General features: G+C 48.1%; 1 protein-coding gene across 1 annotated transcript; it reads left to right on the top strand.

The window, feature by feature from the left end:
- Positions 1 to 304: 304 nt before the first annotated feature.
- Positions 305 to 26451, top strand: RNF169 (ring finger protein 169). Its single transcript, XM_065658051.1, has 6 exons — positions 305 to 663; positions 11949 to 12025; positions 17716 to 17862; positions 18704 to 18816; positions 19523 to 19619; positions 20880 to 26451. The coding sequence occupies exons 1-6, from the start codon at positions 321 to 323 to the stop codon at positions 22089 to 22091; spliced, it is 1989 nt and encodes a 662-aa protein (XP_065514123.1). The 5' UTR covers positions 305 to 320; the 3' UTR covers positions 22092 to 26451.

The raw sequence follows: 26451 nt of genomic DNA, 5'->3' as shown, positions 1-26451 counted from the left end.
AGACCCTGCACAAGGAGCCCATATCCAGCCACAGAGCCCCTCACACCGCGCCCGGGCTCCCTGAGCGGAGCTGCCGCCCGCACTCCACTCTCCACCACCAACGGCCTCACGCCTACTGAGGCAACTGCGCGGCGGCCTCGCTTTATCTACCGGGGCGTGCGTGCTCATTAATATTCAATGAGAAGGCGGGGCCAGCGCACGCTGACGCCGCTCAGCGCTCATGAATATGAAGCACATGAAGGCCCCGCCCCCTCATGAATTATGTCGGTAGTGGGCGGGGCCGCGCGCCCCGACGCTCTGTCCCTTCAAAGTGTGAGAAGATGGCGGCGGCGGGCCTGGGCGGCCGGGCCGCGCTGCCGGCGCGGCGGGGGCGGCGGCGGCGCGGGCGGGCCGGGGCGGCGGCGGCGGAGGAGGACGACGAGGCGGTGCTGGCGGTGGCGGAGTGCCCGGTGTGCCGGCAGGCGCTGGCGGAGGCGGTGACGCCGCCCTGCCGCCACTCACTCTGCCTCGCCTGCTTCCAGCGGTGCCTGCAGGGCCCGGGCCTCTACTGCCCGCTCTGCCGCAGCCGCCTCTCCACCTGGGCCCGCCGCCAGCAGGCCCGCGCCGAACCCGCCGCGACGACGGCCGCCGGAGGAGGCGGGGAGCAGCGGCCGCCGGACCAAGGTGCGGCGGCAGCGACGGGCGCCTCCCCATCCCCCGTCCCGGTCCCTCCCGGCGGCCTGAGGGGAACGGGAGGGGGAGGGGGGGCCGCGCGGGGGTCTCGGCCTTGAGGGGGCGTGGCCAGCGGGGGGCTCCGCCCCCGAGGAGGCGTGGCCAGCTGTAGCCCCGCCCCCGGGGGCGTGGCAAGCGGGGGGTTGCGCTGAGTTTGCGAGGGCTCAGCCGCTATTACGGGGTTAAGCGGGTGGGGGGGGGCTGAGCCCGCTCTCAATTGCAGCGGTGGGAGACGGGTTTGGGGGGGGACGCATGTTTCTCCACCTTGAATCAGCATCTGTTCCATGCTCCGAGTGCGCTCGGGCTCCCCTCGCCAGCAGCATCAGCGATGGGAAGAGGGGAGGTCACCATCCTGCTGCCCACCCCCCTCCATAGAGCACTGGGGGGGTGCGAAGGGCAGGTTTTAACAAAACACCCCGCCTGGGGCAGCTCTGGCCTCTCCTTCACCCCCAAAATGGCGAGCGGACAGTTATTTTTATACTAACGTTGCCCAAAAAGCTGATGGTCGTGGCGGCGCCGCCCGTCGGGAGGGCTGGTAGAAGTCAGGCTCGTTTGTGCCGCGTTGGGAGACGAAAGCTCCTGTGCCGTGGGAAATCCTGCTCCCTTGTCGAGACCAAAAAAAAAGCCCTGTCGTTCCCGAGTTCATGGCTTTTTGTCACGAGTTTCCTCCCCGTCTCGAAACCCAACAGCCTTCCCTGACTCCTAGAAAACGATTTCCTTTTGAATAAACCCTCATTTGAGCCGGCGAGGCTGGTTTTTCCCGAGGTGCTGTGGGAGATGCTCGTCTCGCCGCCGTCAAAACTCCCGGCGCGCCAGGATCTTCTGCGGCGCGTGTTGGTTGGAGCCCTGCAGAGCAGCCGAGGCTTTAAGCGAGGCTTAAATGTCTTTTTAGCCGCCCAGGCATGCCTTAACCATCCCTTTTCCAGTGTGTTACTGGTCTCCCGGTTCATGCTTGAGTCAGCGCCCTCTAATTTGCTAGGGGGAAGAAATTGGCAGGATGAGCTTAAACGGCTTAAATGAGTGGTTTGAACTCACCCCGCTGACCTTTGCTGGGAGGGAACCGGGAAGTTTCCGCGCAGGAGGATTTGCTGAATAGATGAACAGACGGGCTGGCCGGAGGGAGCCGGGAGCGGTTCCTCCTCCCCGAGCCAGCCGGAGGAGGGACAACAAAAATTCCCCAAGTCGATCTCCGCTCCGAGGTACTTGTGTCGGTCGTGCTTAAATAGACTCGGCTTGGTCCAGGCTAGCTTGGGTGAGAATACCTAGCCGTGCTGCTGGAATGCTTATCGTAGAATCTCAGAATAGTTTGGGTTGAAGGACCTTCCCAGCTCCCCCAGTGCCCCCCCTGCCACGAGCAGGGACATCTGCACCAGCTCAGGTTGCTCAGAGCCCCGTCCAGCCTGGCCTGGGATGTCTCCAGGGATGGTTCATCCACCACCTCTCTGGCCAACCTGGGCCGGTATGCAGTGCTTTGGTGGGTGTTTTTTAAAGAAAAATTAACTTTAATTCTCTGCTTGTCTTGATTTGTCTGAGGTGGGTGTGTTTTGCCGCAAGGTCATCATGTTAGTTGTAATTTTCTGTCTGCCCAAGCTTCCTAAAGCTCTGGAAATGTGTCAAAGAGAATCGTGGAGTGTCTGAGAGGTGTCCCCCAAAGCGCGGACAGACACCTGCACTTCAGTGTCACCTTGTAGTCTTGAGTATGGCTTTGTCATGGGCACTCTGAATTGAGCTGGACTAACCCGTATTCGCCCGTACTCTGATCGCGGTTCATATCATAGACCTTGCCACCGTAAAATCATGCTTAAAGTGGTTGAGTTAGCAGCCGATGAGGTGAGAGAAAGCGAGATAAGCTAAAACAATCTGTAATCTTGAACGGCATTCCTAGTCTACACTCAAGCTTATCCTTGAGCAGCACCGGGCGGGGCTAAAAGCTGTGAAGGTAATTGGCCACTTATGTTGTATGTTGGGCTTAATAGTGTGGAAATCAAAAGTGGTTGATCTGTGACAAATGGTAACCTGCTACGTGCAGAGGGGGCGCAGTGGATGTGGTTTATTTTGGCATTAGTGAGGCTTATTGAAGAACCACAGCAAGGCTGAGCTTGTTGGGGACCTCTGGAGATCCAGCCACAGCAGGGTCAACCTCTCCTGTCTCACTTAATGATCTTCATAGCCCTTTGGTGGTCAAGATAAACAACATCCATGGCTCTCTGCTCATCTACCGAGCCAGGCACCTCATCCCAGATGAATGCTACATTGGATAAGCGTGCTTTCCCATTCATAAATCCATGCTGACCACTGCCCAAACACCTTCTTCTCCTTCATGGGTCTGGAAATGCTTTCCAGGAGTTGTTGTTCCTCGGGATTCCTGAAGCTGGTATTAGAATCACAGAAGGGTTTGGGTTGGAAGGGACCTTCCCAGCTCCCCCAGTGCCGCCCCTGCCATGGGCAGGGACATCTGCACCAGCTCAGGTTGCTCAGAGCCCCGTCCAGCCTGGCCTGGGATGTCTCCAGGGATGGTTCAGCCACCACCTCTCTGGCCAACCTGGGCCAGGCTCTCACCACCCTCAGGGCCAACAATTTCTCATATCTATGCTGCATCTCTCTCCTTTAGTTGAAAACCATCCCCCCTTGTCCTGTCACAACAGGCTCTGCTCAAAAGTCTGTTCCCATCTTTCTTATCAGCCCCTTTTAAGTCTGGAAAGGCTGCACTAAGGACTCCCCGGAGCTTCTGTTCTCCAGCTGAACACCCCAAACTCTCTGAGCCTTTCTCCGTAGCAGAGCTGTTCCAGCCTTGTAACCATCTATGTGGCCTTCTCTGGACCTGCTGTCACCATAAAGACTGAGGAAAGGGGGCATTGAACATCTCGGCCTTTTCCGTGCCCTTTAGCATCAGGTGTTCCCCCCGACCCAGCAGCACAACCACATTTTCCTTTTGGTGCTGATGTCCTTGTAGAAGCCTTTCTGGTCCATCGTGTCCATTTGCTTTCCACCCTTTTGGCTCTTGTTTCCCGTAACATCCACACTGGCACCCTGTTGAAGACCTGGGGGGACATTATCGTAGAATCATAGAATAGTTTGGGTTGGAAGGGACCTTCAGAGGTCACCTAGTCCAACGCCCAATGTCTGTCAATGTCTATAGATCTGTGAGAGGTGGCAGTAGGGGCAGCAGAAACAGGTTCTTCTCAGTGGTGCCCAACGACAGGACAGGGGACAAGGGGCACAAACTGAAACACAGGAAGTTTCGCTTACCGTAAGAAAAAAACCTTTTACTGGGAGGGTGACGGAGCCCTGGCACAGGTTGCCCAGGGAAGTTGTGGAGTCTCCATCCTTGGGGATGTTCAGAACCCAACTGGACATGGACTTGGCCAGGTTTCTCCTGGTGACCCTGCTTGAGCAGATGGGTTTGGTCTCCAGAGGTCTTTGCCAACCTCAACCATTCTGCAATTCTGTTGTCAAACACTGAAGAAGCTGATGTATTTCATTAAATTGCTTAAAATCTTCAAAATCTTAAAAAAACTACTTGGGATGACCTTCTGATGTACCTTGACTATAACAGCTTAAATTGGCTAATTACTCATGGTTTCAAGTCTCAATTTTTGTCGTTCACTTTGAGATTCATACGTCCCATGTCCCCTCTGCCTCCTCTACAACCATCTTTAAGCACTTGGAAAAGCATCCTAGATGTTGGTGTAAAACCAAATTTTGAGCTCAAGATGGGATACTGGCTGTGAGACTTCGCTAAGTATGATTTTTTTTTTACATTAAAACAGTTGCCTGGTGAAAGTCTTGGAAGGCAGATAGGTGCAGCAGATGGGAGGCTTGTGTGTTTGAGGATTCAGCCAGCCAAGAAGAAGAAGAAGAAGAAAGAAAGAACAGACATGTTCACGGCGAGGTGCTCAGCCTGATTTGTAAGAAAATAAGCACGTTCATATTTCTCCCAAGGAAGATGGAACAGCCTAAGAATCAAGACAAAAGGATCTTGTGGAAAAGGAGAAACAGATGAGATCGTGGCTGTATCTTCTCCCACATTAGAAGAAATTGTTGGCCCTGAGGGTGGTGAGAGCCTGGCCCAGGTTGGCCAGAGAGGTGGTGGCTGAACCATCCCTGGAGACATCCCAGGCCAGGCTGGACGGGGCTCTGAGCAACCTGAGCTGGTGCAGATGTCCCTGCTCATGGCAGGGGGGCACTGGGGGAGCTGGGAAGGGCCCTTCCAACCCAAACTGTTCTCTGATCGATTGATTTTTGTCCATCAGTTACTGTCCCAGAACACAGATGGCTTCAGGGAGCTTGGAAAAATTGCTGAAGGACGAGTGTTCCCCCATGAACTAGGAAACAAATTCAGTTTTCTAAGGAAAAAGGCTTGTTGAGCTGGTCAAGAGCTTTAAACTCCTAACAACGAAAGTGGTCCAGGAGGGGAAAAAATAAATTATTGTTTATATAATAGACCCCAAGGTGTTTTTTGGAAGGAACAGGGGGAATCTGTTCCCCTACACCAGTTTAGGATCGAGTGTACCTTAACCGCTCCTTGTAGACGTCTGAGGCATCCATTCATACACAGATGGCAAGAAAACATCCCACTGCCACCTTTGTTGTACCTCTGAACACTTGGAAAATTTTGCCCAATATCTAATCAAAATCTCCTTTGTTATAAACGCAGCTGATTTATTTTGTTTCTCTTCTGCCCAGTAGCCACGCAGAACAATTAAGAACTGATTTATAAGAGGGGTCAGGTGTTTTTGCCAGACTTCTAACACGACTTCCCCTCCTACCTCCCCATCTTTTTTTGGCTGTGGTTACCCCCTCTCCCTGCTGGACCAGACCAGTCTCGTTCTTGAGCATTTCCTGGTGATTCCTCAATTTCCCATCATTTCTGTTGTTCCATAGCCCTTTGACTTGTTTTTTTTTTTTTGTCTCAAGACCACAACACAAAGAGTTTAGAAACGGCAATCCCGCTGAAGCCTTTCCCTGCCATGTGAAAAGCAGTGATTTATTCCCCACATAAAACTGATTGGAGTCGACACCAGCTGTTCTTTTCCTCCTTGGGTTAAATATAAGATTGCCCAGGAAAATAAATAAGGTAGGGATGCCACAACTGTGCCACGAGACTGTCGGAGTCCTTGCACCTCTGTCGTCTTCTCGCTGTCCTCTCCCCAGCAATTAAATTAGTTTTAATCTACTGTTCAAGCAGTTAATGAGCGGGTGATTAGGACCAGACCCAGACCTGGCCCTAGTGGCCGATGTCAGAGGCTGCTCTGGCGTCGCAGTGGATCATTAATGCTTGGAAAATCATTTTTCATCCATCTGTATAGTGGTTATACCTGGACCGTCTATTTTTTTTTTCTCACTGTGCTTCTAAGAATGGGGCTTTTTTATGTGTTTCGAAATGAAAAAGGCAAGATATTTTTGGTGTACAGTTACTCAGGGTGCTGAGGATGGGGCTACCCTGCAAAACGGGGATATATCTGGATAATACAGGACGTAGACGGTGAGGTGGGAATTGGCATGCAAGGAAACCTCGTGGAATGAGCCTACGTCTGCTGGAATTCAAGCTCCATCTCGGGACCAGAACTTGGTTGGAAAAGCCCCTCAAGATCGAGTCCAACCGTTCCCCAGCCCTGGCACTGCCCCATGTCCTGGGAACCTCATGTCCGTCTGTCCAACCCCTCCAGGGATGGTGACTCCAGCACTGCCCTGGGCAGCCTGTTCCAATGCCCCACAGCCCCTTGGGGAAGAAATTGTTCCCCAGATCCAACCTCAACCTCCCCTGGCGCAACTTGAGGCCGTTTCCTCTGGTCCTGGTGCTTGTTCCTGGGGAGCAGAGCCCGACCCCCCTGGCTCCAAGCTCCTTTCAGGCAGTTCAGAGATCAGAAGGTCTCCCCTCAGCTCCTGTTCTCCAGGTGAAGTCCTATTGTTACTTCTCCATGACCTTACAGAAAACCCCTTTGCTCCAGGAAACCTCGAAGACAACCACAAAAAGTTCAGAACTTGAATGTCTCCAGGGATGGGGCATCCACCACCTCTCTGGGCAACCTGGGCCAGGGTTACACCCTCAGTGTAAAAAATTTCTTCCTCATGTCTGGCCTGAATCTCCCCTCTTTAGCATAAAATCATCATCCCTTGTCTTATCTTAATAGTTCTTCCAAAATACCTTTCCTTTGCACTTCTTGTGCCATCTCTATTTACTTCTTCTTTCTGCGCTCATGTTTCTTTAACGTACCTGATTATAAATGCTCTCAGAGGAGCCCCAGAAATGACCCGAGGCTGGAACAGCTCTGCTGGGAGGACAGGCTGAGAGAGTTGGGGGGTTCAGCTGGAGAAGAGAAGCTCCGGGGAGACCTTAGTGAGGCCTTTCTGGACTTAAAAGGGGCTGAGAAGAAGGATGGGGACAGACTTTTGAGCAGGGCCTGTTGTGATAGGACAAGGGGTGATGGTTTGAAACTAAAGGAGGGAGATTCAGGCCAGACATGAGGAAGAAATGGTTGGCCCTGAGGGTAGTGAGAGCCTGGCCCAGGTTGGCCAGAGAGGTGGTGGCTGAACCATCCCTGGAGACATCCCAGGCCAGGCTGGACGGGGCTCTGAGCAACCTGAGCTGGTGCAGATGTCCCTGCGCATGGCAGGGGGGGCACTGGGGGAGCTGGGAAGGGCCCTTCAACACAAACCGTCCTGTGATTCTATCAAAACATGTTGGGAAGACTTGGGAAGATTACTGAAATTATTGGTACTAACCTATTTAGGATGTAGCAAGTGAGGGAGAAATGACAGTATGGCTATCAAGCCACGTTAACATTTTTCTAGTGTCATCTCCAGCTTCAGCTGGAGCTCCAGGCCCAGAACTAGATTAAATCTATTTTTGTCCCATTTGGCTGTTCGGGAGAACTGGTCTGGAGCCTCTTACATTATGGGAGCTGCTCCGGGGTGAAAAAATGAAACTTTCTGGAGGATTGCCTATTTTTTTTTTTTCAGTAGATTGTTCTTAGCTTGTCTTAGTCCCCGTGTCCAGTTTGCTGGACCACAGATGCCCACGGCAGGGCAGGAAAATGGGGCTGGCGATGCCGCGTGTTGTCGTAGCCATATGTGACAGCCCAAAATCTTCCTACAGCTCCAACCCTGCTGATTCTTTCACTTATGAAAACTTACAGATTTGTGGCCAAAATGTTGTAAGTTTTAATTTCTTGTTTCCACATATGCCCTGATGCCAAAGTATATATATATATGAAATTTTCCATTGGCATATCTTAGTGTAATTTAATTAACACCCTTTTAGAAGAACTAGAGCAGCTACTCTTGTTGGGAAACTGTTTCCGAAACTCTCCGTCCTCAGAAAACTTCTAACTTCTTGTCTTCTGTTTTGAAAACATTAAGATCTCGTCTTCATCTGCAAGTATAAACACAAACTGCTGGAAGTTAAAATGAAAAAAACAGTGAGAACCTCAAGGTTTTGATTATCCCTGCCAGGAATAAAGGAGAGGATGAAGCTACAGAGTTTACTGGGGACGAGGAGGATTTGATTTTGTTTTTGGGCTTTGATTCACCATATGGCATCAGTTTGGTGAAACCCAGGAGCCTCTGAACGACACAAGAGGAACCAAAGGGTTTCTGCATTGAGTTCAACTTCTTTTTTTTCAACTGAATCCGTCACCAGATGGATGTTTCTGAATCTTTCACCGGTAAATATAAAATCTGGCGGCCGGGAGTGTGGATTAACGGTGTAACGCACGCGTCTGTGCGCGAACGTTGAATGTGGATGGAGTCGTTCAAGGCTACGAGTCTCTAATAAAGACAAGCAGCATTAAATAATTAGAGGATGTTTTGTCCTCTCCACTAGTGTAGAAATCAGTTGTTTTTATCCAAGATTGAGCACAATAGGATGAAGCTCTCGTCTGCCAACACAAAAGAGCAGGATATCGGGTTTGACGCCGACGCCGCGACTGTTTCGGTGCCATCGCCCTGTTTGGAAGGAGCCAACATTCCCAAGGACCTTTCTGAGTCACCTTCGTTCAGAAACCATTTCTGTGAACACACAGCAAGCTGCAAAAATAAGTAAAGGCCGTTTTTTTCCATCATTTTACGCATTCCTGCTGTTCTCCTAGGCCATAGCGCACATCGAAGCAGCCGAGCGGCCTCATAGTATTTATGTTTGATCACAAGAGACGTTTTTTCCCGTGCCGAATGAGCAGAAGGATCACAGGTGATGCTCTGATCGCGTTTTCTTCCTCCCCAGGTGCATCCCAGTGCGAGGACCGGCCTGGTTCCATTTGCACCACTCTAACTCAGAAACTATAACGGGATGTTTTAAACATCGATATCCAGTTGTGCAAGCATTTATGTTTCCGTCTCTTCTACGCAGAGTTAGAAATTTGGGGTCTCTGTCTCATCTATAAAATCTATAGTCATTGCATAAAGATGCTACATATAAAGATGCTATACATAAAAATGTGTCGGCCTGATGTTACACCACTAGCTAAACCAGCACAACTTTATAGATAAATGTTGTTCCATTATTTAAATTCTATTCTGGCTTGCCGAACGCACATAAGCAAAGAAACGAGTTGATGTGGCTTCTCTTTATCACTGCATGTTTCCCTCAGGTTAGCTCGTGCGCTTTTATTACCCTGGGGGGGAAAAACTGCACCTTTTTAGTGGTGAAGATAAGGTCTGAGACAAGCTTTTTTCTTTTTTAAGCTTTATAAGCTTTATGTTTGATTACAATATATTTCCCCCCCTTTTTAAAGCAAGTATTAAAGAAATATTCCGTGATTTGTTCAGCTCCGGCGTTCCCTCTCCTTGGAAGCTCCGGAGTTGGCACTCACCGGTGGGGAGGGACTGAAATTACGCGGCTTTTCTCTAAGAACTTTTAAAAACAAACCAATGGGAGGCCGGATGGGTGAAAACAGGATCTAGTGAGGTTTAAACGGGATGTTTTGGCACCGGGGCTGTGACACGTCCCCAGGGAGGAGGCAAACGCCGCCGTGAACCCGATGCCCACCGGGGCAGTCGGTCTGTTTGATTTCCTTACCCCGCCGTGAACTTTTTCATTTCGTGCCGACGTGTTTGAGGAATAAAAACGCTTCCAAAACAAAACGTGTGCGACGGAGCTGCCGGGTGATATCCCTTAATTTTAGCGAGATGGGAAAAGTAAATATCGTAGTGTTTCCTTCTTGTTCATACCTGTTTCATCCCGAAGTTCAGGATGATGAGCGATGCTGGATACGAGCTGAGCCAAGACGGTTGTTCAGGGCTTATTATTTTATTCCGGTCGTTCCTTTTTCCATCCAAGCTCCTCCGCCTGTACCGCAACTTGCCCAGACTTGTGCCGCGCAGAAGCGAGCGGGACCTCGACGGAATGAAAATAAAAAGAGTCATTTGGGGAGTAACAAACTCCGGCGACAGAGGTTAAAGTAAATCCCGGCGCCAAGAAGCTTTTTGGTTTCTGAATTCCCGAGGGGGACGGGAGGAAACGGGAGCAGGATGGGGAATTCCTGCCAGACAGAACGGCCCATCCGCTCCCAAGTATCGACCTCGGGGAGCGTCTCGCAAGCGGAATAAAAGCCACGTTTGCTGCGTGTCGCGGGGCAGTAATTTAGGGTTCCGCTTACTGCAGAACAGTGTTTAGATTTCTTAGAGAGAAGCGCGACTTTAAAGAGTTCGGTGGCGGGTTCACTCTATTATTTACTGCATGGGGGAAAAACGCCAAACCAAATACTTCTCTCCAGGTGCCTGTATCCGTTCACCAAGCAAACTTTCAGGATTCTCTCCCTGATAACCATTTGCTCTGGACTCTATGTTTAAAGCTCCAGAGGGAAACTTTCAGGCGAGGCCTGATAACCGTACGCAGAGCAGACTTTCAGGAGACAAAATTCTTAGGAAAAAAAAAAATTAATGGAGTAGAATAGCAGGAGGGCTGACTCAAGCTGGGTTCCTGCGCAGGGGTCCGACCGAGCATAGAAAACCATAGACCTTTATATCTTTACGAACCATTCACACCATGATTCAGTCCAATAGCAATATTTCACTTTGGGGTCTTCTTGCTTCTCATTGGATCTTTTTCTCTGGCTCCACGTGGGCCCTTGTTTTGTTCGGCTGTAGACATTGGTTATGGTCCATGGCCTTGCAGGTGTTGTTTTGTCTGGATAAATCCTTTATTCTCAGCAAAGTGCAAAATGGGCCTTCTAAGCGTTCAGTGTCGTTTGTACTTGCTTTTGGTAAATACGAGCAGAACTTTACAGCTTAAAATTTTAGCAAATCCAGCTTACCAAGTAACATGAAGCAAAGAGTATATTAAAAATCACACAACCTTATCTCTCTAAATAATTCATTATATTTAGTGTGCATCTACTTAAGCTAAATGATTAACATTGACCTTGAATTGGGCTCATCCACTGCCCTGTGAGTAGTAAAACCATTGCCATGCAGTTCAGTTATTTAGCGGGGAGAGCTCAAAGGGGGCCCATCCAGGCTGTCGTGTTTATGGAATGAAGCGGTTGACTCGCAGTCCAGTTGCACACGGTAGGAAAAGTCTGCACGAGGCTCCCTGCGCCCACAAGTTATCGGGGTTCGGTTCCCGTTCCGCTTCCTGTGGGTCTCCTGGAGGGAATTCTTGGCCCCACTGCGGCTCAGGCCTTTCCCTCCTCTAGAGCCTGGACCAAACTGCTCAGGTTTGCCTGGGAGGGTCGAGTGCACCCACCACACTGCGGGACGGCAAACGGCTGCAGAGGCGACGGGGACGCGGAGGACCAAAAAATATTATTTATATAGAAAATAATATTCTCAATATGATGGTTGAAACAGCAGGGTGTGGATTCGGGGTGTTGCTGCTCTCAGCCCGCGTTTCGTGGGCGTCTGGCTGGCTGGAGCAGACGCGTTAAGCCTGGTTTTATTTCTAGGACTGAGACTTCCTGTGACATCTCGGGGCTGTTCCTTAACGTCTGTGTTTACGTCCTCCTAAATACTCCTCCGATTGCTTGTCGAGGGCTCTTGAGAATCTCCAGAGAAACTCTAGAAGTGCAAAATGGTGTTATTAATACTTGGCCGTCCTCCTCCGAGCGTTTCTGTATGTTAAACAGAGCTTTGATAGCACTATCATAATATAAACACGTGCTCGAAAAAAATGCCGCAGAACCTCTCGCGCAGTCCCTAGAGAACTTGCCCATTTTGGGAAATAATGGACAACCCCAATCCTCATACACTAAAATTTATTTCCTTTTGTTTTGTTTTGGTTTTTTCCCTTCTCTTTGCAGACTTTATATTCAGAGCACCCATTAAATTAAGCAAACCGGGGGAGCTCCGCGAAGAATACGAAAGCCAGCTAAGGAAGGTACGGTATTCGGCTTAATTGTGGGGTTTCTTCCAGAACAAATTGGATTTCCTGCAGGAATGCCATCCTACCTATAAGGAAACTCGAAGAGCTTTTTACTCCCGCTCCGTAACAAGGGTCATTTATTCCCTTTACGCTGCTCGGCCAGTTCAGGAAGATGTTGGCAGAGTGTGTAGAAGCCAAATTTTTCTGCCTTCCAGAATGTGGAAATGTTCCTTCCTTGGTGGGTCTCGAGCCGCTGTTGTGTTGTACGGGGTTTATTAGAGCATCAGCATTTGTGGATCTAATTCCACAAAGGCTTTTTCAGCAGTAACATCTTTCTCAGAAACCATCTATTCCAAACTAGAGCTTTCTGTCTGTTTTTAATGCAAGAAAAAAAATGTTATTTAAAGATTTTAAAAAAAAAAAAAAACGAGAAGGGAAGAAAAGCTTTTCAGTTGTTTTGGAGTTAAAATATTTTCTACATTTAAAACACGTGGTGTCTCTGTTGAGAGATTTATCAATTTTTGGGGCCTTGATCTCTGTGATGCTGGTTTTTCTTTTTTCATGCTGATTAGTTCACCTGCTGGGGAAAAGGGACCTTTTCTTTTCATAATTCAAGTATTTTCTTTGGGTTTTCACTGCACAACCGTAGAAAGCGCTGGGAAGCTGGTATTTAAATAGAAAAAAAAATAGCCTTGCACACTGGGTGACGCTAAGTAGGAAAATATTGTTTAAATGATATTTAAGGGAAATAACGAGTCTGGGAAGGACAATTAAAAAATGTGGAAGGGTCTTCTCTGCTGCTTCTCCACATGTGGAATTAAAAGTGACACCGATGGGCACTGTTACTATGGGTTATTAGGGTAAGTTTGTCCCCTTTCATTAACTGGTCTTAAGAAACACAAACATTTTTCTGGTCGAGGTGACTTCCATGGACTTTGCACATAAAGTCTTGCGATTTGCGGCATTTTTAGCAACATTTGTTGAGAAATGGTTTAGGCAGCGGGGTAAGTCTTACATGCACAGAAATCTTATTCGTATAAAAATCTAGTTTATTAATTAAATGTGCGTCACTGTATTTGGTAATATTATTTTTTTTCGCTGTAACCTTCAGGATGGGGATACTCAAGGTATTGTTGGCGTAAAAAAAGAAAACATTTTATGTAGATATTAACCATAAACCTCGCTAGGGTTTTATAAATTTCCCCGTAATAGTGAACGGAAGACTTTCCCTGATGATATTGGAGCAAATTCCTCCGTGATCCTGCTGGATTTGCTGCTTGACGTCTTCAATCCAGAATTTCCCTCGAGCTCCGCGGTTCTTCCAGGCGTCTCCAAACTGATGCAAAACTGCGTGTTCTGGAAGGATTAAACCGTCTTTTCTCCCGTGATCCATAAAATAATGTATAGAAGCATCGCATCCCTGCAGGACAAAGCAGAGATTTTGTCACCGTTCGCTAATCCCGATCACTCCGTTAAACCAACTTTAAGTACGATTTATATAAAGTCCCATTTAAGCACATTTGAAGCGGCTGAAGAGGTTTTTTGCATCTACCACTTCAGGAAAAAAAAGATACCACGTGCAGTCCAGCACCAACACTTCTCACTTCCTCACAAAAAGGAAATATTTTAACACATTTCTGGCATTTTGGGACATGGTTTTTATCTCATTCCTGTTCAGGCTGCTGCCTCCCCCTTTCTACTCACTGGCAGATAAGATTTCTTGCCTCTCTCGACTTAAATTCACTTTTTATGAACCTTGTTTTAAAGAGCTGGGAGATTTTCTGAGTCACCACCCAAGTGAAAAGAGCAACGTAATTTTGTTGACAACCGATGATACGCTCGCGGTTTTTCCATATTCCATGCAGAACCGCGGCTGTCGCTACTTAATGAGAGTTTCTTGGTGTATCTAAACTTCTGAATTAGGCAGGAGGAGACAAAAAGTCGAGTTTGGGAATCGAACTTTGTGTAAAACTGGGGTTTTTCTCTGTGTCTCCAGAGGTTTCATCTCCGTTTCCGCGCCCGCAGAACAGGGATATCCCATTCCTGCCTTTCCTCCCGAGGGAGAGGAGCGTTCAGAAGCTTTTACATCTCCCAGATGTGAATTATTTTATAAATCCTGGCTCTTGAGCCGCTTCCCGGCCTTTCGCAGTTGAGAACAATAGTTACCGTAATTACACCCCGAAGAATTTTTATTTGAAGCAGATCATCTCGTCGGGGAATTTTCTCAACTCTGCAGGACAGCAAGGTTTTTTTTACTCCTCTTACATGGTGCGCTCCGTCCCCTTATATTTTATATTTTTCCGAAGGCGCCAGTCGTTTCTGTGCAGTAAAAAGCCTCACTCATCCTGATTAAACCGTCTTTCTATCGCAAGCCGTCTCATTGCTTATAACCACACGCAAACAGGAGGGAAACTCCTACCTGAGGCATGTGCTGACGTGCAGCTTTCCAGCGAGCAAACCCAGACGGTTTATTGAACAAAAAGGAGATGCCAAACGTGAGTTCTGCAAATTTTTGGAAATATGTGTTAGTCTCCAGAGCGATCTTCCTGAAAGTCTCATTTCTTGCGCAAAAGGAAAAAAAAGAGCGATTGCTTGTAGAGTACGGACAGGTTAAAATACATTTTCTGATAGTCATACACCCGCTGATCCTGCATCCAGGATTTCAAAGGTGCTACTCAGATGATACAAGACATTTCTTCATATTTCACAGCAGCTTGTTTCAGTTTCTAGTCCTCACGTCCTAGTACAATATTGCCACGTTTGTAAGTAAATTCTGCGGGAGGTCATTTCCATTAGGCTACCTAAAATGATTTTAATTAGTAAAAATGTTACCGTTAGCATTAGCTTTTGTTTACAACCTGAACTCTGGACCTCAATTTCTTTTTGTATCCTGTTAATTAGGAATCCTGTTGTTGCTTTTTCCACTGTCAGCAGAGCTTGTGTTTGCACCTCCCATTAACGGTGCCGTGGGTTGGCCTAAAATCCTTAGATATGCCCATGTCCTGCCCTAAAATCCTTAAATATTCCCATATCTTGTTACACACGCTTGTGCCTTTAGATTTGAGAACTGAGAATTGTGTAAGTTAGGCAAAAAAGCGAAGGTTTCCATAGAGCTTATTTCCATGTGAGAAATACAGAAGGGACACAAGCGCTGGGCAGTATTTCAGCTGGCCAAAAAAAGTCATCTTTATGATAAATCTTGATGTTAACTTGTTCTTAAGATACTTTAAAAAGCCTCTTTAAATATTGTTCATGAAACACACAGCGGACTATTCGTCACGTCTGCATCACGTGGCCGTAATCTGCATTAGTCAGACCTCGTGTCGTCGTTATTGCCTGAGATTATTAAGAAATCAGGAATTTAGAGGTGATACATCTTAAAACAACTCTAAACAAGAAGTCAGACAAGTCAGAAAATATTTGCTAAACACCCAAACGAGCCAATCAGGGGGAATTTCCCTGGTTTCTGCCTTCTCTCTTCATCATCTCTAGGGGTTTGGGTTCAGTAGGATTTGCATTCTTCCCAGTCTGAAAATCACGATGTGCTTTTCGCGTAATTCATCATGAACTCTGTTTTCTTTGTCATCTGCATGCCCGTGCTTTTTATTTTCCCCTCCCCTTGCAGCAGAGAAGAAAAATACTAAAGATTTTTGGAAGAATGAGGAGTTGTTGCAACGCTGCCGTGGATTTTCCTGGAGGGTCCCGCAGCAAAACTCTCCCAGAAATCGAGGGGGAAACGACACCGTGTGAGAAGAGAGGGAGCGTAACAGAGCAGCTTCTTAAGCGTCTGAGATGTCTACACCCAAATGAGAGGGATAAACAGAATGGTTTGGTTTCTTAGTGCTTGGCCGGAGCGGTGATTCATCAGTGTGACGGAGATCTGTCAATCAAAGGTCACGCTTGTTGTCCCAGAATTATGCACAGGGGTTGGGTGGAGGTAGAAGGAAGAACTGGGTGTATATGCATATAGAGAGAGAGTATTTATGGCCTTTGTGCAAGTCTGAAGTTGAGGAAGGGGTGAGAGACAAGCTGGGTGAGGAGGGAGAAGGGAGCCGGGCGCTGTTGTCCTGGGATGGGACTGTCTGAGGTACGTACGGCAGAGCCTGTTCATTGGGAAAAGGGGTGGAAAGGAGGGTGGAATCGTGGAATCATAGAACAGTTTGGGTTGGAGGGACCTTCCCATCTCCCCCAGTGCCCCCCCTGCCATGGGCAGGGACATCTGCACCAGCTCAGGTTGCTCAGAGCCCCGTCCAGCCTGGCCTGGGATGTCTCCAGGGATGGTTCAGCCACCACCTCTCTGGCCAACCTGGGCCAGGCTCTCACCACCCTCAGGGCCAACAATTTCTTAGATATAAGCTGAATCTCCCCTCCTTTAGTTTAAAACCGTCACCCCTTGTCCTATCACAAGAGGCCCTGCTCAAAAGTCTGTCCCCATCTTTCTTCTCGGCCTCTTTTAAGTCCCGAAAGGCCGCACTAAGGTCTCCCCGGAGCTTCTGTTCTCCAGGCTGATCCTGTGGTTCGGGAAGAAAAGTTTCTGCTGGGAGAGCCTGGCCAGGGGGAGCTTGTGGAGACTAAAGATTGACCTTGGTTACTTAAAAGGGCCAACTATGTGGTAGATTGTGCTTTTTGGAGGAAGGGAAGGAAGGAAAATTGTAGAATCACAGAAGGGTTTGGGTTGAGGGACCTTCCCAGCTCATCCAGTGCCCCCCCTGCCATGAGCAGGGACATCTGCACCAGCTCAGGTTGCTCAGAGCCCCGTCCAGCCCGGTCTTGAAGGTCTCAAAATGTTTGCACTTCTCTGAAATCCACTTTTCTCATTCCCCACTTTCCATATTACTGGAGTTCCACACGCTCCAGAACGGGCAGAGGATCTTCTGGGAAGATAAACGGCGACTGGCAGTTAATGGAAGAGACGCGCTTTAGAAGCAAAAAAGCCTTTAGTGCAGAAAAAGGACGGGAAATGCAGCAGGACGTAGGTTGGGGCTGTCCTGACAGTTTTCTAGAATTTCTTTTACAGCCCTCAAGTTTGGGAAATGCAGTTGTGCACCACGTGGGTAAAACAACGTTGCATCGTAGCTTTTCTTTTTGAATGGCCAGGGTGGTAAAAAGTAGCAAGAAAACATCTAAGAACGCATCGGAATTTGAGAAAAAGAAAAGGAAATATAGGGGGAAGCGTTGCTCATCGGAGGCGGCACCAAAAAGGCTGAAAAAAATAAGATTTCTTGTATTATGTAGGTTTCAATGTGAGAATTGCTGTATGTAACCAATTTAATTTATTAATTTAGTCTACATGCCCACCAAATTGTGTCTACTGTGTTTAACTCCATTTGAAGCCTAAAACTGAAATGCCATAGCTTGCATGATTTTGCACATTTTTTATTTGTAGCACGATTATCTACAAGTAGACAAAAGCTTTTGTCTCTCTGTTTTAGAAGAGAGTGTGGCAGAGAAATCTTTGTCAAGCCCTGGACCCAACAGCGCCGTTGCTGTTTGGCAAGGAGGAAAATATCCACGGTATTTGTGCGGAGAGCACGAACGCGAAAGCGTTGTAGGAGCAAACCGGTTTTCACGTTATCGCTCGAGAGAGAAATGAAGATGCAAAATTAAACGATGTGGCCAGACTCTTGGAAAATCGCTTGTTGGCAGCCAAGCGTAGGACTTAAAAACATTTTAACCACACTGTCTCTTTTTGTCATTACTTCCAGCTGAGAGAAGAAAAACTACAAGAAGAAAAAGCTTCCGAGGATCTGATTCACAAGTTGATTCTCGATGACATGGAAGGAGGAAAAAGAAAAATGGAAGAACAGCAGAAAAAAGATGAATCTTTAGTGCTTAAAGTAAATCAAGAGTGTGTAAGTAAGATTGTGCTTCCTTTTCCGTGTCGTAGACACCGACTGGCAGGTGAAACGCTGCTAAGGCTCAGTCCTGGTACAAGAACTGGTTTTTGTAAGACCTTGACTAGCTGAGTATCCCCTGTTCCTGCCCGCTGAGTTTCCATCCTTGGACAGGGGGAGCGTTTCCAGGGTTAATTAATTGATTTTGTCGTAGCCCTTGAAGGCTACGAGTGAACAGATTATCATGTTAATGAGAACTGTCTTCTGAGGTTTGTGGATGTTCTTCTAGAGGTTTCTGCCCCTTTTTTACCCACTTTACTCGTGGCTGAAGGTGCAGCTTTTCCAAACGGATCCATTAAATTTGCAGAGGTAACCGCTGTGCTTTGCGTATCCTCGATCTTCAGGCATATATACATTTCTGTGAACATATCTCCATGAATCTTCTACAGCGTAGGATTCTGTAGCCCAACAGATTCTTCATGCTGAGTTTGGCCTGTTTCTCATTTCAGGCGTGAAGCTCCGCAGGGAACGCGGTTTAGTATTTAAAGACTGATGGGCTGACCTTGGGTACTGAATAACGTCCCGTAGTACCTTTCTCGTAGGATTTTCTCCCCGTTCCTTGATCAATAAATTAACTTTCTTCGATGACTGACAGCTATACATAGGAACTGTATATTTATTTTTGCTTTATTTATGCTTTGGGGCAAATTTCTGAGCTGTCACAGCTCCAGCAAAGGAGCTGCATGAGCAGTTGATGTCCTGTAGGTGTAATCAGAACTTTTGGAGTCTTTAATATCTTTGCAAGAAAGAGCTTTATTTTCCAAGCGATTCCAGCTCACTCTCCCTTGATTGACTTCAGTTTCCTGAACGTCTCTCGGATTCGGAGAATGAAGAACCGTTCCAGGGCAAGCAAACGCATCGCTCGGCTTTTGTTTCCAAGACCAGCGCCTACTCCTTTGCTTTCCTTTCAGGGTAAGATGCTGAGGTTTTATTTAAGCCGATTAATGTCCATTACAGATGTTCTTTTGACTGTTGTTGTAAACATACCTGAGATGCTTTAGATTTAGTTAAAATGGTTGTCCCAAGCCAAAATAAGTAATATTTTTAACAGAATTTTAGAACTAATTGGTAGAATATAGTGTCTGCCTGATTACGTATTCTAAAATCCTGGACATTACCAAAGTTAGTGTTCATCCCACGACGCAGGAAAATCATTGCCTGTAGATTTAAGTGACAGAAATAATTAAAATATAAAATTCCATGCGATGAACCCAAGAGCACCAGATCTTTCTCCAGCACAGGTGCTCAGAGTTCTCATCAGCCCCAAAACCGCTTCTCAGCGAAAACTGTTGCACGACGCGGTGGAAGCGGCTGAATAATTAATCGCGTTTTCGCTTGAGAAGCGCGGAGGTTTCTGTAGCGTCATCGTTAGCTCTGACCTCAATTAATTCCAAGCCGCAGGCGGAGGCGGCGTTGTGTTTATGAACACAGCCCGGGGCTCTGCGGCAGATCCAAAATTCCTGGATCCCTTTACCCCGAGGGTGTAGGAGGAACCTCTTCCAGAGGAAAGATGCCAAGGATGTTACCTCCCCCACAGGTATCTCCTGCCAAGGCCGTTGGGCTGGTTGTTCCTCAGGTCATGAAAAATCTCCGGTTTTTTAACCCTTCTGCTTTTCAGGAACCTAACCAAGGTGGAAAGGAGTCGGAGCTGCAATGACACCATTCAGGAGAGATCAAAGAGCAGGCAGAGATCAGCCCCAGCCAACAAAACAAAGGTACCGGCTGCGTCTGGAAATAAAAGGTTTCGATGTATAAATGTTCTTATCTGAGGTTACACAGCACCGATAATCTGGAGGTATAAAATAACCGTGTTTGCGGCGCTGCGGGTGCTGCATTATCGCCGTGGGGCCAATCGCTTCCTCGCAGCTCACAATAAAAACCTGCCGGGTTAGAAATTACCGAGCAGAAAAGTAGATTACAGAGTTGTTTGTTAGCGCTGGAGGATAATTGGAAGTTGGAAGGGTACTCATCATGCTTTTGTTTTCTAATTAATTTTCTTTTCAAGGCTGAATCCCCCTGCCGATTAAAGAAAAATCTTTGAGAAGTTGAGAAAAAAAATCCTTTCTTCCTCCCCCTTTTCTCTTCTTTTCTTTCCGAAACTGTTTAAACAGAGCAAAACTCACTGCTGTCCTGATGTTAGGACACTTACTTTTGCACTTCCACGTGATGGGAAGAGCTGCCCTGGTCTTGTTTCCCCCTGCGTCCAGCAAACCAAGTGAATTCACCGTCTGTTTTTCCCCTGTGCTGGGCACTGGGGAGGCCAAACCGCGAATCCTGGGGGCAGTTTTGGGCCTCTCAGGCCAAGAAAGGCCTTGAGGTGCTGGAGCGAGTTGAGAGATGGGAACGGAGCTGGGGAAGGGGCTGGAGCACAAGTGCAATGGGAGCGGCTGAGGGACATTGGGCATTTAGACTGGATATTGGAACAATTTCTTCCCCAAAGGGCTATCGGTGGAGTCACCATCCCTGGAGGGGTTGGACAGACGGAGATGAGGTTCTCAGGGGCATGGGGCAGTGCCAGGGGTGGGTTAATGGTTGGACTCGATGATCTTGAGGGTCTTTTCCAACCTAAATGATTCTACGGTACCTTGATTCACAGCTATATCAAGCCCCACAGTGCCAGCCCTCCGGGCACAACTTCTTAAACCATCAGCTCCGAGAAGTTCCTCAGCAGGACACAGACTGGATATTGCTCGTTTAACAAATATCTCATTAATACATTGTGCTAACCGCATGCCGCGTGGCCTTGCATTTCATTTCCTAAATCATGCCCAGGCCCTGCTGTTTGTAACAGAAACCTTCAAGCTCTGATCTGGGCTCACTCCCAGGGCAGTGCTGGAGTCACCATCCCTGGAGGGGTTGGACAGACGGAGATGAGGTTCTCAGGGACATGGGGCAGTGCCAGGGGTGGGTTAATGGTTGGACTCGATGATCTTGAGGGTCTTTTCCAACCAAAATGATTCTATGATTCCATGCAGGTCCCACCCATCACCAGCACGTCGACGCCGCTAGTTGGAGTTTTGTCATCCACCCAGAACAACCGCTGCCTCTCGGCCCCGGACCTGACAGCGGAGAAGCGCCCGGTTCTCAACCCCGTGTCGTCCCTCTCGGCCCTGCACAAGCCAGAACGATCCATCAGCCCCGAGAGCAACGACAGCATCTCGGAAGAGCTCAACCACTTCAAGCCAATCGTCTGCTCCCCGTGTACTCCTCCCAAGAGGCTCCCCGATGGCAGAGTCCTGAGCCCTCTCATTATCAAATCCACCCCGAGAAACCTAAACCGGAGCCTGCAGAAACCAACCACCTACGAGGCCAGTCCTAGAATACTGAAAAAATGGGAGCAGATATTTCAGGAGCGCCAGATCAAAAAGACTCTCTCGAAAGCGACTCTTACATCCTTGGCTTCGGAGCCTGGGGAAGACGTTCTAGTTCCTGACGTCACCAACTCCAGCACTTGCACTAAAGAGCAGCCGCAAATTCAGGACGATCACCTTCCGCCTGACACCACAGCAGACGCTCGCCCTGAGCTGGATTTCTTCCCTTCCATCAGTGAAACGAAGTTGGGAAGGGGGAGCGAGAAGAACAGAGAGTCACAAGCCTTAACAACAGATGACGGCACTGCCGAACCAGACACGAGATCAAATGTCACGTCCCTAAACGCGCGAGTGTCTGAAGTCCCTGACCCCAAAGTGAACACATTCATGGACAAATCCTGTCTTGGTCTCGGCCCGAAAATGCTAAGCAGAAGACTCATGGGTGTGAGCGCATCGCTGCCGGACAACGCCACGCTGGGAGTCCCCATCAAAACGTCGGGGAAAAAGCAGCTGAAATACCTGAACAACAGCGAACTGATCAATGTGCAGAACAACACCTGCAACTCCGTCGAGAACATCATCAGCGAGCAAACCCCGTCGCTGAGACGGGGCCGCAAAAGACGCTGCAAAACAAAGCACTTGGAGCACAATGGCTCCGTCAAAAGACTGCGACACGCGGCGGGAGAGGCGGGTTTGGCTCCGGAGGATCGTTTGGTGCGGGAGGTGGAGCAGAAGCTCCAGCAAGAGGAGGAGGACAGGAGGTTGGCCCTGCACCTGCAGCGGATTTTTGACAGCGAGAACAGGACAGTGGACAGGCGGAAAGTGCGAGTCGATCGGTATCTGCTGCGCTCCAAGAGCACGCTGGGTGCCAAGTAGCACCGCTGGACGATGTTGCCTTTGTAGAGGACGATGAGGTTTATCAAATTATCTTAGAGGAAAACTTATTTTTTTGTCATACTTCCACCTGCAGCAATTGTTTTGTTTTGGTTTTTTTTTCGTTTTGATGGTAAGACATTTGCAGGTCCAGTTCAGAGAGAAGCCAGAGTCCTTTCAGATTAACAAAAAAAAAGAATGGGGGGAAAAAAAACCAACCTCCAGCCTTTTTTTCTCAGAGAAGTGCCCGTTGTCCCCATGAATACACTGCAACGCCCGTACGCGCAGCCAGGGACATTGGGGTTCCCCAGCTGGGAGGGTTGTGTGGGGTGCAGGACAAGGACCTTGTCCATTCCGTGCTTTCCCGCTTACACGAAAAATCGGAAAATAGGCTTTTTCTGTCCTAAAAAGTCTTCTCCTCTCTGCCTGCCCCGTTTTCTTCCTGGCTGTGGCGCTCAGACCGTCACTGATGGCAGCGGGTTCCAGTGACCTGACTCAAGGGCCGTTGGGAGGCTGATCCGTATTTCTGCTAAAAAATACCAAATAGATCCACCCATAGTACTTACAAATGAATGTATCTCACTCTTCGCACCGGTAGTATGGATCACAGGTTACTTGCTTTAAGTAGAAAGCCAAATGCAGTGAAGAAAGATATAAAATAAGGATTTTTTTACTGAAAAGCCTTATAGGAACTTGGAGGTTCTTGAACAGCAGAGAGCTGTGACCCAGGGAGCAAATTCAGCTTTTTATCCTGGTCCCTGCCTCTCCCAAGGCAAGCAAATGTCATGTTCTTCCCACTAACGTTGAAATTTAGAAAGGGAAACACTGGGTGGTTTGGGGAAGGAGATTCTCCCTGCTGACACGTTCTCGCTGGGTTAAGAGAGATCTCAGCACAGCTAAAACTTGTTTTTACATGTCCAAGAGCATCCCAAGGCGGCATCGCGAGGCGTCCAACATCCTCTCCTGGGCGCACAATGGGTCGGTGGAAGAGTTGGGACAGAATCCCAGCCCTGCCCCTGCTCCGAGCCGCCTGGCCTCAGCCTCAAACCACTAAAAAAAAAGCTCAGGTGAACGATGCACTAAAAAAATTTCCACTTAAAAAGGCGTGAAATCGGGCACGGCAGAAGGACCAGAGCTGGCTCAGAGCCCGGGCGCGGTGGAGCGGGTGTTGTCGTCCCAGATGTGTTTTTAACACAATTCCATCCATTATTTCCAGTAATCAGGCTCAAAAAATATCAACTCAGCTCGGTATTTGAAAGCTGCCTTGCAGAGTATTCACTGGGGACGCTTGGTGTCCGCAGGGACCTTCGGCTGCGGCGTTAACGATCTCACCCAATAACGAGGGGTAATTTCAGCAGATTTAATCGTGTCCCCACGGTTTAAACAGATGGAGCTGACCTCAGAGAACGGTTGTTGCCCAATTTCCTCAGATCTAAAAAGTGGTTGAATTTCTCCCTCCACCTTAAATGGTTTAAAAAAAAAAAAATACACAAAAAAAGCCAGGAACTGGTTTTATTTTTCATACTGCAAGGACCCTGGTGCTTTTTTCCTAATTGAACTGGATTTTTTTTTTTTAAGGAAGAAAAAAAGAAATCTTATATTTTAATGGATAAAATTTATATATTTTAAATACTATATTTCAACAAATTGACACTTTCGTTTTGAGAGATCTTATAGCGATGATGCCGTAATATATATATCTCTATCTCTGTATCTCCCTAACACACAAACTACTGGATGGTTTAAGTCGGACCTAGGGCCGGTTAGACCTGGCCTGCACTGCCTGGCCACTGCGGCTCGTGGGCTACGGCTTTTCTGTGCCCTCTCCTGCGCCGCAGCCTCGTTGGCTTTCTGTTAATTAGAAGGAAATTAAATAATTAGGCCTTTGACCAGACCTAGAAGAGCAGAACTGAGAGAAGGAGCGATGGGTCTGGATCGGCCCTTTGCGGCGAAATAAGCTCAGGAAGGAAAACCCACAGCTTTACTCACAATTCTTGCCATTTTTTCCCAATATTTGGAGGTAAAGCATGCGCTTCTCAAGTGCATTTAGATTTATAATTCCTTTTACAGATCCCTTTCTCCATGGTTAATCCCTTGAGCCCAGGTCAAACTTCCCCAAACCGTTTCCTTCTTCCTCACGGCGCTTGGGTGGGTTTCATCCAGGCTTGGGCTCTCCGAGCGAGCCTACACCACAAAAAAACAACATTTACATGCCAAATGTGTCCTTTTCTTTCCCCTCTAAAAGAGATTTCGCGGTCCAACGCACCAGGCCAGTGTCTTAAATGTCTTCTTTTTAAAAGATTACAGAAATATTTAGGTTTTTTGTGCACTAATTTCCTCTTCTCTAAATCCGAGCTGGGCAGAAGCGCGAGAGGTGACGCCTGAGCTGGAGCTTGTCGCCAGCCAAAAAAAAAAAGCTTGATGGGACCCCTCGCACCCCCGATTTGTTAAATTTCGCCTTCACTGGGAAGCCGGCTCCCCCCAAAACAGAGATCCCGCATCCCGGCAGCGTTTCTTGGCTCTGAGCGTCGCGCACGATCCATCGCGCACGATCCGTCGCATCCGCACGGAAGATCTTTGGACGTGGCGGTGGTTGAGATCGCAGCAGATTTCGGTAAAACATCGGGGTAGGATCGATCTTTTCTCTGTGCCCACAGGCTGAGTTTCTATATTTCGCTTCTCCATCTCGTCGCTGAAGGACTGGGGGAAAACACGGGTCGTTTTCCAGCCGTCTCACCGGGAACCTCTGGTTTTCTTCCTGAATTAGCAAGAACGCGACTGCCCTCAGCCAAAATCCACCCGAGACGGTGTCGGGTTTGAGGCCTGAGGTGATGTGAAGCTAGGATGAATGTTTTTATTAATTTAACACTCTAAGTTTTTGTGAGCTCGCACAAAAAAAATAATTGTATATAATTACACTTTAAAAAGAGCAGGAATTCCCAGCCTCCACCCTTGAAAGGTGAGGGATGATGCTGCCTTTTGCCACAAATCACGCCAGCCGAGAAGTAAAATACCTCTTGCTGAACGGTGGATCTGCAGAGGCTCTTGAGATGAAACCACGTATTTATTTATGCTCGCACGAAAGTCATTTCTAACCCTCCTCCTTTCTGCAGCCGCCGTCTCTCCGGGATGAAGGCAGGACAGCGTGGGCGGGCGAGCATCCTCCCAAAGTGAGAAGCTGTCTTGTCTTCCCAGAAAAATAAAAATGAGATTGCACTCACCAGAGGGGCTGGGGATGGGTTGACGACGGAAGGACCGTGTCTGCCAAAGATGCCACCGACTTGGGAAAGTTGCTTTCTGACCCTCCAGATCTCTCTGGCTGGGTAAAGCCGTACGGAAAAATCCGCGTTTGGAGTCAAGTGAGATGAGATAAATGAAGGAAAAAGTGCCAAAAGAAGGGATCACGCCAGATGATTGTATAATGTTGTTCTATATTGTCAGTATTTTTTTCTTCCAATGCTCTTGTACATGCAGCGCACAGTAGTTATGAAGTGTAGCTTGAACAAGCGCTTCTTTGTATTTTCTCAGTGAAAACTGAAGCCTTAAAAGACTGATTTTTAAAACAAGCCTTTAGCAACACTCCGAGGACGCACCCAGGGACCCTCCAACAGCCCCGCGACACCTCCCCGTTGTCCAAAAGGTTGGCAGGGAGCTCATCCCATGCGGTGGGAGAAGCGTTTGACAAAAAACCCGGCGCCTCTCACCTGTTTGGACACCCGGGATGAAAATTAACGCCTGTTGGATGTGATGATCTCACGTGTCCTCACAAAACGGGGACGTGACGCCGGTTTGAACTACAACACAAAAGCTGGGATGATCCCCACGCGTCCGACACGAACCTTTCTGTAAAACACCGTGAACATCAGCTCGAGAATTCGCTCTTCACTATGCAAACGGAAAAACCTTCAGCTGGTTACAAAGGGAAGGTCTGCGTGCGCTGAGTTTCCTTGGTGTTCACTGTCAAAACTGTTTAAAATCTAGATGTTGCTACACTCTTTTTTTCCAATAATGCTTTAAATCGTCGTGCTTTCGTATTCTCAGCTCGCCAGCAGAGCACTGGGGCGGGGAAAAAAGACTTTTAATGGTTGTTTTGGGTCTCAGCTGAACCACCGTGGCTCCATCTGAATGTTTTTTAAAAAGCGATGGAAGTTCCTGAAGGACTGTGGACTTGCATGTGTAAAATGTGTGGGTAAAAATGACATGCAGGCGTCTGTCATGTTGTGGCTTCTGTTATTTGGAAACAGAGTAAATCCTGCTTGTGAAAAAAAAAAAAATATTGTCACAAACCAGAAACATGCCAACTGTGTACAAAGAACGTGTTACGTTTTAACAGCAACGAGGACTTGAATGGCAGGACCAAGGC

Source organism: Caloenas nicobarica, chromosome 1 (genome assembly GCF_036013445.1).
Source record: "Caloenas nicobarica isolate bCalNic1 chromosome 1, bCalNic1.hap1, whole genome shotgun sequence".
Taxonomy (NCBI): Eukaryota; Metazoa; Chordata; class Aves; order Columbiformes; family Columbidae; genus Caloenas; species Caloenas nicobarica.
This window is presented reverse-complemented; position numbering and strand designations above follow the sequence as displayed.

What these genes read in the sequence shown, in the direction of transcription:
- RNF169 (XM_065658051.1), top strand. Translation starts at nt 321, where the DNA reads ATGGCGGCGGCGGGCCTGGGCGGCCGGGCCGCGCTGCCGGCGCGGCGG. An exon ending in GCAGCGGCCGCCGGACCAAG is followed by an intron (nt 664 to 11,948) that starts GTGCGGCGGCAG and finishes TTCTCTTTGCAG; the next exon opens with ACTTTATATTCAGAGCACCC. An exon ending in TTAAAGTAAATCAAGAGTGT is followed by an intron (nt 17,863 to 18,703) that starts GTAAGTAAGATT and finishes GATTGACTTCAG; the next exon opens with TTTCCTGAACGTCTCTCGGA.